We start from the raw sequence: 13929 nt of genomic DNA on the forward strand, positions 1-13929 counted from the left end.
GACACCATGTTCGGGTTTCGCCCACAAAGATCTGCACAGGATGTCGTGCTACAACTAAATCGGGATATCCTCGACCCCGTCGAATGCCCTCACAATGACAAGGTCGTACTCGCCTTGGATTTGAAGGGTGCATTCGACAACGTTACCCACGAGATCATTCTCACCCACGTCTCTCAAACTAACTGCGGCAAAAACGCCTTTCAATACATTCGGCAATTGTTACCCGACAGACAATCTTACATTCGAATCCAGGATAAAGAACATGGGCCTTTTCATTTAGGAACCAGGGGTACACCCCAGGGCGCGGTGCTATCTCCCCTGTTGTTCAATTTGGCTATGATGCGCCTACCGGCCCAGCTGGGCGCTGTCGTCGGTTTGCAGCATGCGCTGTACGCCGATGACATCACCATGTGGGCCACACAGGGTTCCCTTGGAGACATTGAGGCCAACCTGCAGGAGGCGGCGACCATAGTGGACCGTTATGCTCGCCGCTGCGGCCTCCAATGCTCCACCCAAAAGTCTGAATTTGTGCACATACGCCCCTCACCAAAGTGCACAGCCAAAATTTCATTGTCTCTTGAGAATAGGTCCAATTCTGAAAATATCGAAGTCCGGGTACTGGGGCTCTTCATACATCAAAACAGACGGTCAGAAACAACATTGGCCAAACTCCGTCAGGTGGGGGACCAGGTAGGTCGCTTGGTCCGCCGGGTTTCTAACAAGCGTGGGGGGTTACGATGTAAGAACGCCTTGCGGCTGGCGCATGCATTTGTAACCAGTCGAATTCTATATTCGACTCCATACCTTCCCCTGCGGAAGCAAGACGAGGATTCACTCGAAGTCATCCTCCGCAAAATTATTAAGCGGGCTCTGGGCCTCCCAGTGAACACCTCCAACAAGCGCCTCCTGGGGCTGGGCATGGTGAACACATTTCGGGAGCTCCGGGAAGCCCACTTGACCAACCAATACACACGTCTCTCAAAGATATCGTCGGGTCGCCGCCTGCTTGCGCGACTGCACATCCAACAGACCACTCTTATGGAAGAGCGCGTACGTATTCTATCCCAGTGGAGATGCGCCCTCCACGTGCGCCCTCTTCCCGCGAACATGAACCGTGAAGACAACAATGGCCGGCGCCTGGCGCGGGCGGATGCCCTGGCCCGCCACTATGGATCGAAACCCAGCGTATTCTACGTGGATGCCTCCTCCCCCCACCATGGGGGATGGTACACGGCCGCAGTCGTCCACCAATTCAAAACAGTGAACGGCCTTACTTTCCGAGCCCGTGACATAACACACGCGGAGGAGGTCGCCATTGCGTTGGCTGCATCTGATTCCCATTCAAAAACAATTATTTCCGACTCCCGAGGGGCATGTCGGAACGTCGAGCAGGGCTGGGTACCGTATCTAGCCTACAGCATTCTCCAAAACAGCGTCTACACCGGGGACCCCGCGCACCTGCGTATCGTTTAGGCTCCTGCTCACATGGGCCTTGAGGGAAATGAGGCAGATGACGCCGCCGCCCGCGCGCTCTCTCACCGGACATTCTCCTCCGACCCCAACGATCAGAAACTCGAATTCACTACCGCTTACTCCTTTAAAGACATTGTTTTACATTATCAATCTGGCCATGGTCTTTATCCCCGCCCTTGTAAAGGTCTCTCAAAGACGGAGGAGCGGCTTCTGCTTCGCCTGTATACCAATACTTTGCTGTGCCCGGCAGCTCTGAAACACTTCGACCCTTCTTTATCGGGCAGCTGTTCGCACTGTGCGGAGAAGTCTTCGGACATCTACCACATGGTGTGGGCCTGCCCCTCCAACCCTGCTATCCCCCATCACCCCAACAAAACCCGGGAGGACTGGGAGGTGACCTTGCTCGGCTGCTCTGACCTGCAGGCCCAACGGGCCTTGGTCGCGCGAGCTCGGGCGGCGGCTGACGCCACTGGGGTCCCGAACTAGGGACCTCCACCTAGTACTTGTAAGGGCTGGCCCCCTCTGGGTCAGCTCATGCAATACCTCCAGTAGTGCATGTGTAAATAAATGTTTTCCATCCCCACCACCACCAAACGCTCCGTTCATTTGAACGTTGCTGGCTCTCTTCGGGGGAAGCGCAGGCGCGGTTCGTTTTCCGGCATGATGATACTATGCTCGCTGGAACTGCATTAGCGCCTCTGTGAATTCGCTTCGCAGCCGAAAATAAGACACAAATCATCGTTTGAACAAAGTCTGCTTTCTTTAGTTGACTTATACTTCTGGGCTCTAGCAAGGTCAATATAGACGACAAAACACGTTTGGGCGTGCTTGTGCCACGGTAAGACTGTGTCCTCTCAAAAGTGACAGGCAGCTCCCGAAGAGCGTTCGGCGTACTCGCTCTGACACCGGCGGGGGCCAGCAAAGGACGACGGACAATGGCTGGAACACAAGGCCAAGAGGAGATACGTTTCCGTGGAGGTGACCGTACTCGCTCACTGCCATACCAGCAACTTCTGAGTGACCGGCACCCACCTCTTCCCGCAGTGCAGGAGAGCCACGGTACTTTTCCTGCAATCTTGGCTGTAATACAAATCAGCAGATTACGGCATCCGGCTCCCAGAACTAAAGAGACAGAACGGAAAATATTTACAACTATTTACAAAATCTGGCCACCCTTTAGGCTTCCGCGTTCACTCGCTTCTTGCTTGCTGTTCGCCGTGGACGGCTCGGTCGCGCTCTCCATGTGCGGACCTCGTAAGTTCGCCTTCCAAAAGTCCATGAATAATGTGCTCATCAAAATCATTGCAAGCATGGCAATTCGCTCATGCTGTTTTTCCGCTCTTCTCGCTGTCAAGAAACCGAGTTAGCGTTGTTAGCAGGTCCGAATTCGGGTCAGGCCTGACGCTGTCCGAGTGCGGGAAGACATTCTATTGTATCGGGTGATAGACGTAGCCGGTCAGGGGGCAAACTCAGGGCTGCTTTATTTCGCAGACAACGAAATATATAAAGGCTGCTTGCCTGGTGACGAAACACAAAAGAGCCAATCACATAGGGCACGCGTCATATCACATTCCGTGAACCGAAATGAGAGTCATCCCTTGTCCCACGAGCTTGTCACACGTTGGACTGCCATTGAAGAATTGTGGGGGTCAGCTCTCCGCCCTGCACTCCCGTTCCACGGATGCAGCGTTCCAGCTCGCTAACCGCGAGGGGTTCGTTCTGGAGGAAACAAAGGGTGGGATGGCAAAGCGTGAACACTCATATGCTATTTATTACTCTTGCAAGTAATATACAGAGTTAGACATCTAGCTACAGAACGTCAACGAGGCATTTCTCGGAAATAGAAAGCTACGTAAGAAGGGCTTCCGACTTACCGGCTTATGAGGCTGATTATGGTTCCAAGCAGATGATTGCTGCCTGCAACCAGAAGAGCAGTGGCAACGAACGACGGATCTCCGTGCCTCTGCCGCGGAAGGTGACAAGAGCGTGCGGCGGCTACTACTCGTTTCGCTGGTCGCATTCCGAAGAGACTCTCGCCGGCTCCGCGGAGCTCCGCGTAACCTTCGAGGTGGCGCTCCCGCCACTGCTTCCACTTCCCCCACGAGGGACATTTCCTGCTCGTCCAGCCGGTGCTATCCTGATCCACGATGATGAAGATGGTCGGCCGGAGAAGGGGGAAGGGGGGGCAATAGGTTTTCCACAAAGCTGATGACGAAGACAGAAAGAAGAAAACTTACAATCGTCATGCCGAGATATATATTCGAGTTGAAGTTTTTCACTTGTACTAGGGTAAAATGCGGCGTTTTCGCGAGTTTCGCGATGCCTTGATAAGTATGTGTTATTTTCTCAGAACTTCGCAGAGCAACAGAAGCGGGTTACAATATCATCTGAAGATATTAAGCCTTCATGGCTGCACTGCGGGTGGAGAAGCGCTGCCTTCCCTCTGAAGGACGAGAATTTATTCCGAAACTCTATACACGAGAAGGCACGCCCCCTAATAGGAGTAGACAGCTGCTAACATGCTATTTGTGCCGCCTCCCGCCCGCCCCCCGCCAAAAAAAAAAAAAACTGCCTAGAATTTGCCGGCAGTGCACGCCCGTTACATGCGATTTGTGAAGAACTTCGCGAGGAGAAAGCAAATACCATCCTTTTTAGAGTTCTGCAAAATCGATACATTGTGTCGAAGGCATGGTAAATCCACACCTCGATAGAATTCAAATGCCGCTTCCAAGCAGAAATAGTTTTTGTTCAGTTAGATGAACACGCCAACCATGTGGTGCATACTTAGGCCAGGAGCTTCATCCAAACTGTGATCTTGAAATATAGGCATCTTAGAAATGAATTCTAGAAGTGTGTGATGAGAGGCTAGTTGGCAACGCATTCTGAAGACATAAAACTGCGCAGGAGACAGGACACAGAAAAGATGCAGACAGGACGAGCGTAGATAGACTAATAACTGATTTATTGAACGAAACAACCTACCTTCAAGAGCAACGCATGCGCAACCAAACTTAACGCCAAAAGCAAAAGTACCCTTTCTTATCAACCCAATAAGTCAAGTTCTTTCTGATACAGGTGAATTGATGCCTCGCTAACGCATTTTTCCGCACCGTATTTAGCAATTTTCCAGGCTTCAAAAATCTCGTGTGCCTTGCTGTCTTTCGCGCAGCCTATAATCTTCGTTTGCTTGAAAAGCAGCGCACAAAATACTTTTTTCTTCTTGTCATTCATCTTACAAGACTGGCAGTGCCTTGCTAAATGCTGCCCACCGTGCTGGCTCAGATTTATTGACTCTGAACTTTCGTGCGTTTTCACTGATGACCGGATCACGCATCTGGTCAGATACGTTGACGATTTTCTAATCCTTTTGAATATCAACCCTCATGATAGTCTAGAAATGATTGCGCATGAAATTTTAGTGCCCTTCAAATCCGCAGGCACTAATCTGAATTTTCCTTTCGAGCTCGCGGAAAGCTCGTGTTTACAATTTTTAGATTTAAATTCTTTTTTCATACTGAGGACCATCTATAGTGGGCCTATTTACCAAGATCTCAGAAGGCTCTTTTACCTTATAATTCCTGCCACTCGAAGCTCGTAAAAAGAGGATTCGCAACCTCATGTTTAAGATCTTCGCTTATCAAGTCATGTCCACACATGGTGAAATGTAGTTTTACCAGTCAAGTAGATCGGCCTTACTCTGCGAGTTTTCCTCCTGCTCTTCTGAAAGCTGTTGCAGAAGCTTTGCTGAAAATCCTACGGTTGAAACGAAAGCAACAAGAACTCATTGAAAGCGAGTGGAGGAAGTTTGAAGTCTTTCCTTATGTGCACAAGACCTCGCACGGTATGAAGAAAGTGGGAGGGAAATTTGGTGTCAACGTGTTCTTTTCTGCCCTATGTAAACTGTCTCGTTTATGCCGATTAACATACAATAACCAGCAAAAGAAAGTAGGGTACGGAGTCAACCACAGACCTAAGTTTGTAGCCTGTAAGATGGGAGTTATCTGCAAGATACCATTCAGCTGTGGTTCCGTATATGTAGGGCACACGGGGCGCTGCAATAATGAACGCCTTCAGGAGCACAATATCTCTTTGAGCCAGCACGGTGGGCAGCATTTAGCAAGGCACTGTCAGTCTTGTAAGATCAATGACAAGAAGAAAGAAGTATTTTGTACGCCGCTTTTCAAGCAAACGAAGATTATAGGCTGCGCGAAGGACAGCAAGGCACGCGAGATTTTTGAAGCCTGGAAAATTGCTAGATACGGTGCGGGAAAATGCGTTAGCGAGACATCAATTCACCTTTATCAGAAAGAACTTTACTTTTTGGGTTTATAAGAAAGGGTACTTTGGCTTTTGGCGTTAAGTTTGGTTGCGCATGGGTTGCTCTGGAAGGTAGGTCGTTTCGTTCAATAAATCAGTTATTAGTCTATCTACGCTCGTCCTGTCTGCATCTTTTCTGTGTCCTGTCTCCTGCGTAGCTTTATGTCTTCAGAACGGCTTAGAAAGCCTTATTTACTTTTGTGAGTCGCTTTCTGTAAAATGGGGCCCGTTGATACTGACGCACCCATATATAGTACGGTGCGGCAACGTCGGCAACATTAAATTTCTACCATTACTTGTAGACAAAATTTTTCAGGTTTGTCAGCAGTCATTAGGAGATGTGCTTGAATACAAACCTGAAGAACCCGCCTGGCCACCCGGGTCACTGGAGTGTGTGCGTTATAGATTTCAACTTACCCGGTGTCTGTAAGTCTCGGTGCGAGAATTTTAACACAGATCGCCTGCCTCGACTTCCTGTCCATTCAATTGGAAGGTGATGATGATGACTACGCTGTCCTGTAACGAACAAATACCAGAACTTTCGGTCAATGAAAACGCTCTGACCCTGCTCATGAAATCTTAGAATACTGCGCAGGCACACATCTTAGCCCCTAAAACGTTCAAGCGCAGATTTTTCCGCCTCGTAAAGAAAAATGGGGAAAATCTTGAAACACAGGCTCCCGTCTTGTCGCCAAAGCAAACTTAAGAGTGAGAACCAGCATAAATGAAGAAATTAAATACAGAACTATGTTCACTGCCGTGGCCTGTCGAGTCAAGTTGCAGGCTTCGTGAAAAATTTTCCAGACTGTCAACACCGCAGAAAGTGACCAACAAAATCAGAAGCGTTTTCTTAGGTCAGCTGAAGCAGAAATATGTCGTTTATGGCAGATCGTTATCGGCTTATTCGGACCTTTGCCTACCTGGACGCCGGTAAAAAGTGGATAATTATGGTATCCAGCTACTTGAATTGTTATAGTAAGCCTAAATATCTGTAGTGTGGGAGCCCCCGCGGTGGCTCAGCGGTTATGGTGCTCGGGTGCTGACCCAAAAGACACGGGTTCGATCCCGGCCGCGGCGGCTAGAATTTCTTTGGAGGAGAAATTCTAGAGGCCCGTGTACTGTGCGATGTCAGTGCACGTTAAAGAACCCCAGGTGGTCGAAATTTCCGGAGCCCTCCACTACGGCGTCTCTCATAGCCTTAGTCGCTTTGGGACGTGACACCCCATAAACCTAAACCAAACCTGTAGTGTGGGAGTACAACTGTAGTTGCTCTGTGTCAGGTGGGAAACATACTCTTCGGCGACGATGCAGCATCTGTTATCTGCAGATCAAGGTATAGTGCAAAGGAAAACCATCATTTTATGAACGACTTTACCGCACACCCACAAGCATAAACAGAAAACATATAGCATCGTAAAGCCTATACCAAACTACAGCAGACAAGTTTGCCATGTGCGTTGACGCAGAACAGAAGACTTGGGACGTGTCTACGCAATCCCTTCGTCTCGCTAGCATTGCTGTGGATGAGAGTACCAAGTTATGGAGTAAAGAGACCCTTTGGAGGTTTCGCCCGGCAAAACAGGACACGACACCTCTTTGGTATTGACACAAAAGGTAACCTGAAGGATGCGGCTTGACGATGTGCAGGCAGGTTCTTCCTCCATCTCGTACCTACGTCGTGCGGTGCTCGGATTCTGATTTGCAGGCAGTGTCAGTCGCCATCAGCGTATAGTAGGAGTGACCCACGCTCGGCTTGGTAATGACAGCCGCTAGTTCTCGGCGATGCCAAGAGGCAGGGGAGACTAGATATGGAGGATCTTGGTGACGGGCCAGAGACGGAAGTGCGCTTCTACTTGAAGGAGCCAGGCGCTGAGGCTGTAGGGGAAAAACGGCCGCAGGTTGCATTGCTCGAATGCTGCCACCGAATCGCTGCTAAACGGGGTGTCCTGTTGTGCGTTGCTGCCGGGAGGATGTGCGGAAGATTCGGCGGGATCCATGGCAAGCAGGGTGAAGTTACGCGTTCGATGCTGGCTCACCGAGTCTGTTGGGACAAAGCATGGTGAGAAAAATGCCACCCGAAAAGCGTTAGCTTTTGTTGTTGTTGTTATCCTATAGCTTTTGAAGCGGTCTTCATCAAAGAAGTAATCTAGTAACGTTGGTCTTCATTACACTGCACCCGCTCCGAAACTACTTTTTCTTCTCCACATGAAGACGGCAAATCGCCACTCCGAAACCGGTTCTTAGCTTCTTCCTCACTGCCGGGCGCTTCACGAAGAGAAAGTGGACGAGGAAGGACACTTGAGCGCACAAGAAAGTGGACAACTGGTTTGGTTTAGTTAATGGGGTTTAACGTCCCAAAGGAACTCGGGCTATGAGGGACGCCGTAGTGAAGGGCTCCGGAAATTTCGACCACCAGGGTTCTTTAACGTGCACTGACATTGACAGTACACGGGTCTCTATAATTTCGCCTTCATTAAAATTCAGCCGCCGCGACTGGGATCGAACCCGCGTCAATCGGGTCAGCAGCCGAGCGCCGTAATCACTGTCCACCGCGGCGGAGTTAAAGTGGACAACTGGAGTACAGGATGTTAAAGACCTGCAGCGCACCGACACGATCGCCGCTGCCGTCTACAATGAAATTCATAAAATAGAGGGCAATTGATCATATGTGGGGTGAACACTGATGCAACTGCAAGGACTCATTAGAAACTGTTGCGCAACTGTTTCGTATCCTGTAAAATCCTTCGATGGCTACGTGAGCTTAAATTTGCAGTTATTTTGTACAACAACAGTGCTCATGGCCACAATTTGCTTATAAATATGTGCAAAAAATAAATAAATGAACACCTGAATCGACCGTTGTCATTTTGACTACGTAATTCTTTTTCTTTTTTTTTTTGTTCTGAGCACGTTCTTTATGCACCAGTAAGAAGGGGACAACGGTGTGTATAGAGCATGGGTTTGTGGTTTTTTAATCTGCGCTTAGTGCGTTCCACACGCGTAATTATAGCGTACTTATTCCAGACGCCAACGGACCTCACCAAAACGGTATGATCAGGAGAGCAAGGTTTCCGGTGTTCTAAACTTTTGTCTCTACTTTAGACGACTGATTACAAAAGTCGGTATCACTTTGAAGCTTACCATGAAATATGAAGACCTAAGTTGTGAACTGGGTCGAGTCGCTTTGAATATGATGGCCTCGCAGACCCATACACAACGCATCTATAATCTAAGAGCCGACTACAGACCTATAAATTTGTAAAAGACTTCTTTTCTCAGATCCCCAGCGTTGTCGTGTCAGTACTTTGAGTATGATCAGGGGATGTGAAGCTTTCTTTATTGAAAACTTTCATGTGTGAAAGGAATTTGAGTTTTTTGTGAGATGTTATGCCCAAAAAGTTTTGTCCTTTTTCAACTGCGAGCACAATTTCATTTAAGTGCAGGGTAGTATCAACCTGCACGCCTCTTTTGAGCGAGAAAAGAACAGCAGCTGTGTTTTGTGGGGAGGACTTAAACCCTTTTATATCTGCCCAAACCGCCAGTCTGTATAATGTGACTTGTATCGTTCGCTCACAGATTGACAGGGCGGAGGATGTACATGCTATCTGAAAGTCGTCGACATATAGAGAATACACAATGGGCTTTGGAATTATCTGAGCTATGGAAATCAATATCACGACCAAAGAGGTAGTACTTAAAATATACCCCTGCGGTGCCCCATTTTCCTGAATGAATTTTTCGGTTAAAGCATGGAATCTAGGCGTACATGAAATGAACGATCGCACAGAAAAGCTTCTAAGGAGTTCAGCATCCATCTACGGATACCTAGGTCTTCTAGGTCATGGAGAATGCCAAACCTCCAGGTGGTATCATACGCGTTTTCCATATTAAAGAAAACTTCTAGACAGTGTCGTTTGTGTATGAATGCTTCTCTGACTGTATTTTCAAGGCCGACTAGATGGTCATGGTGGCAAAAACAGCGCAAACTAAACAGAAAACACACAACAAGAGGGGACACTACAAGCGCTGAAGTTAAAACAAAAAGGAGAGCCCACTGTACAAGAAATTAACTGTAGCAAAGCAGACATTTAGGCTAGTTGGTGTGAATTCATGGTGGAAAAAACAGCGCAAACTAAGACAGAAAACACAGAACAAGAGGGGAGACACTACAAGCGCTGAAGTTAAAACAAAAAGGAGAGCCCACTGTACAAGAAATTAACTGTAGCAAAGCAGACATTTAGGCTAGTTGGTGTGAATTCATGGTGGAAAAAACAGCGCAAACTAAGACAGAAAACACAGAACAAGAGGGGAGACACTACAAGCGCTGAAGTTAAAACAAAAAGGAGAGCCCACTGTACAAGAAATTAACTGTAGCAAAGCAGACATTTAGGCTAGTTGGTGTGAATTCATGGTGGAAAAAACAGCGCAAACTAAGACAGAAAACACAGAACAAGAGGGGAGACACTACAAGCGCTGTAGTGTCTCGCTACAAGCGCTGTAGTTTTTGTTATAACTTTAAAAACGCGCTTGTAGTGTCTCCCTTCTTGTTCTGTGTTTTCTGTCTTAGAGTGCGCTGTTTTTTCCACCATGAATTAACACCAACTAGCCCAAATGTCTGCTTTGCGACTAGATGGTCAGCTGTTACCCATTTTTTTTTAAATCCGCAATGACGGATGTCGAGAAGTTCAAGAGATCCAAGAACAAACACCAGCCTAAAGTTTACAACGCTTTCAAACGTTTTAGCAGGACAGCTTGTAAGGGCTCTTTTCCTATAGCTACTACGGGGACGAAAGGATTAGTGTGGAAACAATATTCCGATGGGCAAATCCCGAGAAAGATCTTGCGGTGTTTGTGGGCTTCTGCCAAGTGAAATAAATAAAGAGAAAAAGTTCATTACCGGTATTCGAACACGCTGTGGCGTGAACAGATAAGCTGCGCTTGTCGCTGCGCGAGAGCACCATGGTATCTCCGCATTATTTTTACAGCAGGGCATTTATTACAGGCGTTTATATGCATAAAAGTTCTATACAGTCAACCACGCCTCCTGTTGAACTGCCCCACATTCTCACGCGGTGCACTGAACATCATCTTCTTCATAACCTAATACTACTATAAAACCGATATTCGCGCTTTGAGCACTGTGGCGGTAGTGACAGAGAGCTGTGCGCTGCATGCGTTGGCGTAGAACACGTTTTAGCAGAAAAACAAAGCTGGTGCGTAGGCCGTCGGCGTACACTGTGCAAATTGGCAATCACCGGTGGAAAAGTTGGAGACGCGCAATACTGCCCCCCTGGGTCAGTTGACACCTCAGTGAAAGTACGTGGTGGGGGTTGTGCGTCCGCAAAAAACTGTACTTTCGCACAATATTTTTTGCTTGGCAATATTAAACCGCCAGCCATTTTGTTCTAAAGTATTGGTTTACTTTATTTGCGAATGCCGTAATTTCTAATTATCTAGAGTTTAGATGCAAGTAGATATTCCCCCGTGTTATCGGGGAGTCACGCAAAAATCGCCACGTTTTAGTGTTTAATGGGAATTCAGACAACCTGTTGTCAATTTCCGAGGTCCTACAGAAATTATCTGATGGTTAGTACGTGTCCCCAGCTTTTTCACAATCCGAGACATTGACAGAAATTATTTTTTTAACAGTTTACCGTAAAAGAGAGAGAATTTACTGGAACTACTAATCCTTATGACCGATATTACCGTTTGCGAAACAATACCGTTCTGTCCGTGACTTTGTGCAAAATCCGCGGAATTAAAATTACGCTGATCCTTGCCTTCAACAAGGAAATGCCACTATAATACTTATTAAATAAAATGGGTGAAAATAGTCGCATGCTTATTGTTATCTCAGCCTGTGCTTGCTTGTCTATTTTCATCAGCTGAAGGTGACAGAACAAGGTCATCGTGTTGGGGCTATCGTCTTCTCGAGGGATGCGAGCTTGGAAATACACCCCATGGAGGTCTTCAATGAAGCTTTTGTGCTTCAAAGGCTCGGAAGCATAAACTACACAAGTAAGCAGGCCACATTTTAAATAGGCTATTGTATCATGCGCAGTAGCTTTTGTGCCGAGTCATTAGACTTTCCATTGTTCGTCTTTCAGAAATAAACGCAGAAACAATTCGATGCACACCTTTCGTTTTACTATACGCACAACTCACCAAAATGGAACCAGCATAATTGATAAAAATAATGGAGAAGTTAAAGCCGAGCCAGTGACTGAAATTATATACAATGGTGTATGCATGAACTTAATGTCGATCATTTGCGATTTCCGCGCACACCCAACTGCTGCCATCGATCTGAACAATTGGTGCCAATATATGCTTTCAAGGAAATGCACAGCAAAGGTTCCGATTTTTCATAACATAATGTCTCTTTGTTACTGGCATTGATAGAGAAGATAAAAGAACTTTCCAACAACTTTCGTTCTTAGCCCTATAGAAGGAGACCAGAAATTAGCCTTTATTCGAGCGTTGGCGGCCCGCACCGCCAAACGTAATTTTCGATTCAACAAGGCCTTTTCAACAAGGCCGCTCGATAGGAACTGATCGGGTGGCGGGTATGATCGTAAGATGACTTTACTTACTGTTACTTGAAAGCACTATATGTTCAATAGTTTTTTTGTTTAATTCCTTGTACGGCTTAACGAGAAAACATAATTGCGCCATTGCGCAATAGTGTGGCATAACCGGCCACAACAAACGCCACCAACCGAATGAGTTAACTACACCAACCTGCCGGCTTTAGCCCGAGTGCTGAATAATCATAGCGCGACCGGAGCAAATTCCTGCTGCCAGCAAACTGCTTCTCGGCCCTGTGTCAGGCGGGTGCACAAAGTATGAACGTTATCCTGAAAGCGAGCTAGACAGTACAGCACTCCTTTCTAGACGTTTTCACTGTTTACTGCTTGACTGAGCGCTCATGACTTTTGGACTGTGCCACCGTCAGTCTAAGCCGCCGGCGTGAAATCCGCCAGTCGAAGCGCTTCTGTCACAGTCCGGTGGAAATATGGCTGCGCCCAGGGAGCTAAATTAGAACAAAAAAAGTGTATAGTGCCCACTTTGCAATGCGCAATCGCACACTCGTGTGGTGGCACGCGAACCATATCAAAGAAGAGGCGCTCGCATCTTATTATGGCCTGGATCATGGCTAGCTTGCACTTAAAATGCGAACTCAAAAACGTCTGCTATCCTTACGCGCACAACACGGAGCTTCTAAAAGAAATGTAGCCTAAAAGCGGTCTTACTGCGAAAAGAAGAGGTATGGCCTAAAAGATAAGTGGGACGTCATTCCCAATAGCTTTAATATAGCTAAAGTTGCCGATCGAATCTACGGAGATCTGTACAGTTCTCAAACGATTGAGAACGTGAATCAGAAAGGCAGTGATGTCTAAAAATTGGGTATGCCTTGGGCAGCAAAAGCTCAAGTGAAGAAAGCCTTCCGTGAAATACAAACGTAGATATGAGCGGGGAACGATCAGGTAACTGCAAATTTTTTTAGGGAGAGTGGAGAGATTGCACTAGAAAATAATTGGCAGTGGTTTAGCCTTGGTTAAACCTGGAGGATTGCGAAAGCAACGAGAAGAGAGAGAGAGAGGCGATGGAGAGCACGCGGCAGCGGCGGCGGCCCAGGCACGCTAGCTATGCGCCGCTACTGCGCATGCGTAACTGGTGAGCGCGGCGGCGGCACCTCTGATGTCTCTGTTATACTCCGACGTTCCCGACGCGCTCAAGCGCGGCGGATATGGTCGGAGACATCATGTTGGCGATCCTGCGCCGGGCTGAAATTCACCTCCCTTAAACTCCAGCCGCATTGACGCGAGACAGCGCTGAGCGACAAGCGGCGCGCATGCGGAGAAATCCATTCGTCCGTTCTGCTGCCTCCGAGTAGCGGCTACGCTCTCCGCATTCGCCGCGCGCAGTGCATTCTGGGTTACCGGCTTTGACGCGTACGGCGCAAAATAGGCATATGTTTCTTCCTCGAAGCAACAGCCTCCATACGCATAAGAAATCCACCTGCCTGCGTCGCCTCAGGTCATGCCAAATTACGTGCCTGGACGCGCCGGCTTTAACCTTTTTCTCTCCTCCTTTTTTTCCCTCCTTTCCACCTGAACCTGGCCACCGCGGCTTTTC

At 47.8% G+C, this 13929-nt stretch overlaps 2 protein-coding genes across 10 annotated transcripts in view; one reads left to right on the top strand and one right to left on the bottom strand.

Annotated features, from left to right (window-relative positions):
• Positions 1-13929, top strand: part of LOC149360639 (complement factor B-like) — a 182368-nt gene that overhangs the window by 59230 nt on the left and 109209 nt on the right. Inside the window, exon 8 of the mRNA XM_089572423.1 lies at positions 11676-11808. Within this exon, the coding sequence (XP_089428549.1) occupies positions 11676-11808 (133 nt within the window). The remainder of the gene's footprint in view (positions 1-11675; positions 11809-13929) is intronic.
• LOC149360640 (uncharacterized) overlaps positions 2596-13929 on the bottom strand; it is a 164098-nt gene continuing 152764 nt past the window's right edge. For 6 of the 9 annotated variants that reach the window (XR_016288863.1, XR_016288858.1, XR_016288861.1 and 3 more), the window contains 3 exons: positions 6208-6306; positions 3348-3678; positions 2596-3192 (listed from right to left, as the gene is read on the bottom strand). Coding sequence is in view for 2 of the 9 variants with exons in the window: in XM_089572430.1 (XP_089428556.1) it covers positions 6238-6306 (69 nt within the window). In the remaining 7 variants the exon portion in view is untranslated. Of the gene's footprint in view, positions 3193-3347; positions 3679-6053; positions 6307-7031; positions 7112-13929 lie in introns of those variants that run through there. The other 3 variants (XR_016288859.1, XM_089572431.1, XM_089572430.1) reach the window with 3 other exon arrangements.

Source organism: Amblyomma mixtum, chromosome 2 (assembly GCF_055824585.1).
Source record: "Amblyomma mixtum isolate Tamu chromosome 2, ASM5582458v1, whole genome shotgun sequence".
Taxonomy (NCBI): Eukaryota; Metazoa; Arthropoda; class Arachnida; order Ixodida; family Ixodidae; genus Amblyomma; species Amblyomma mixtum.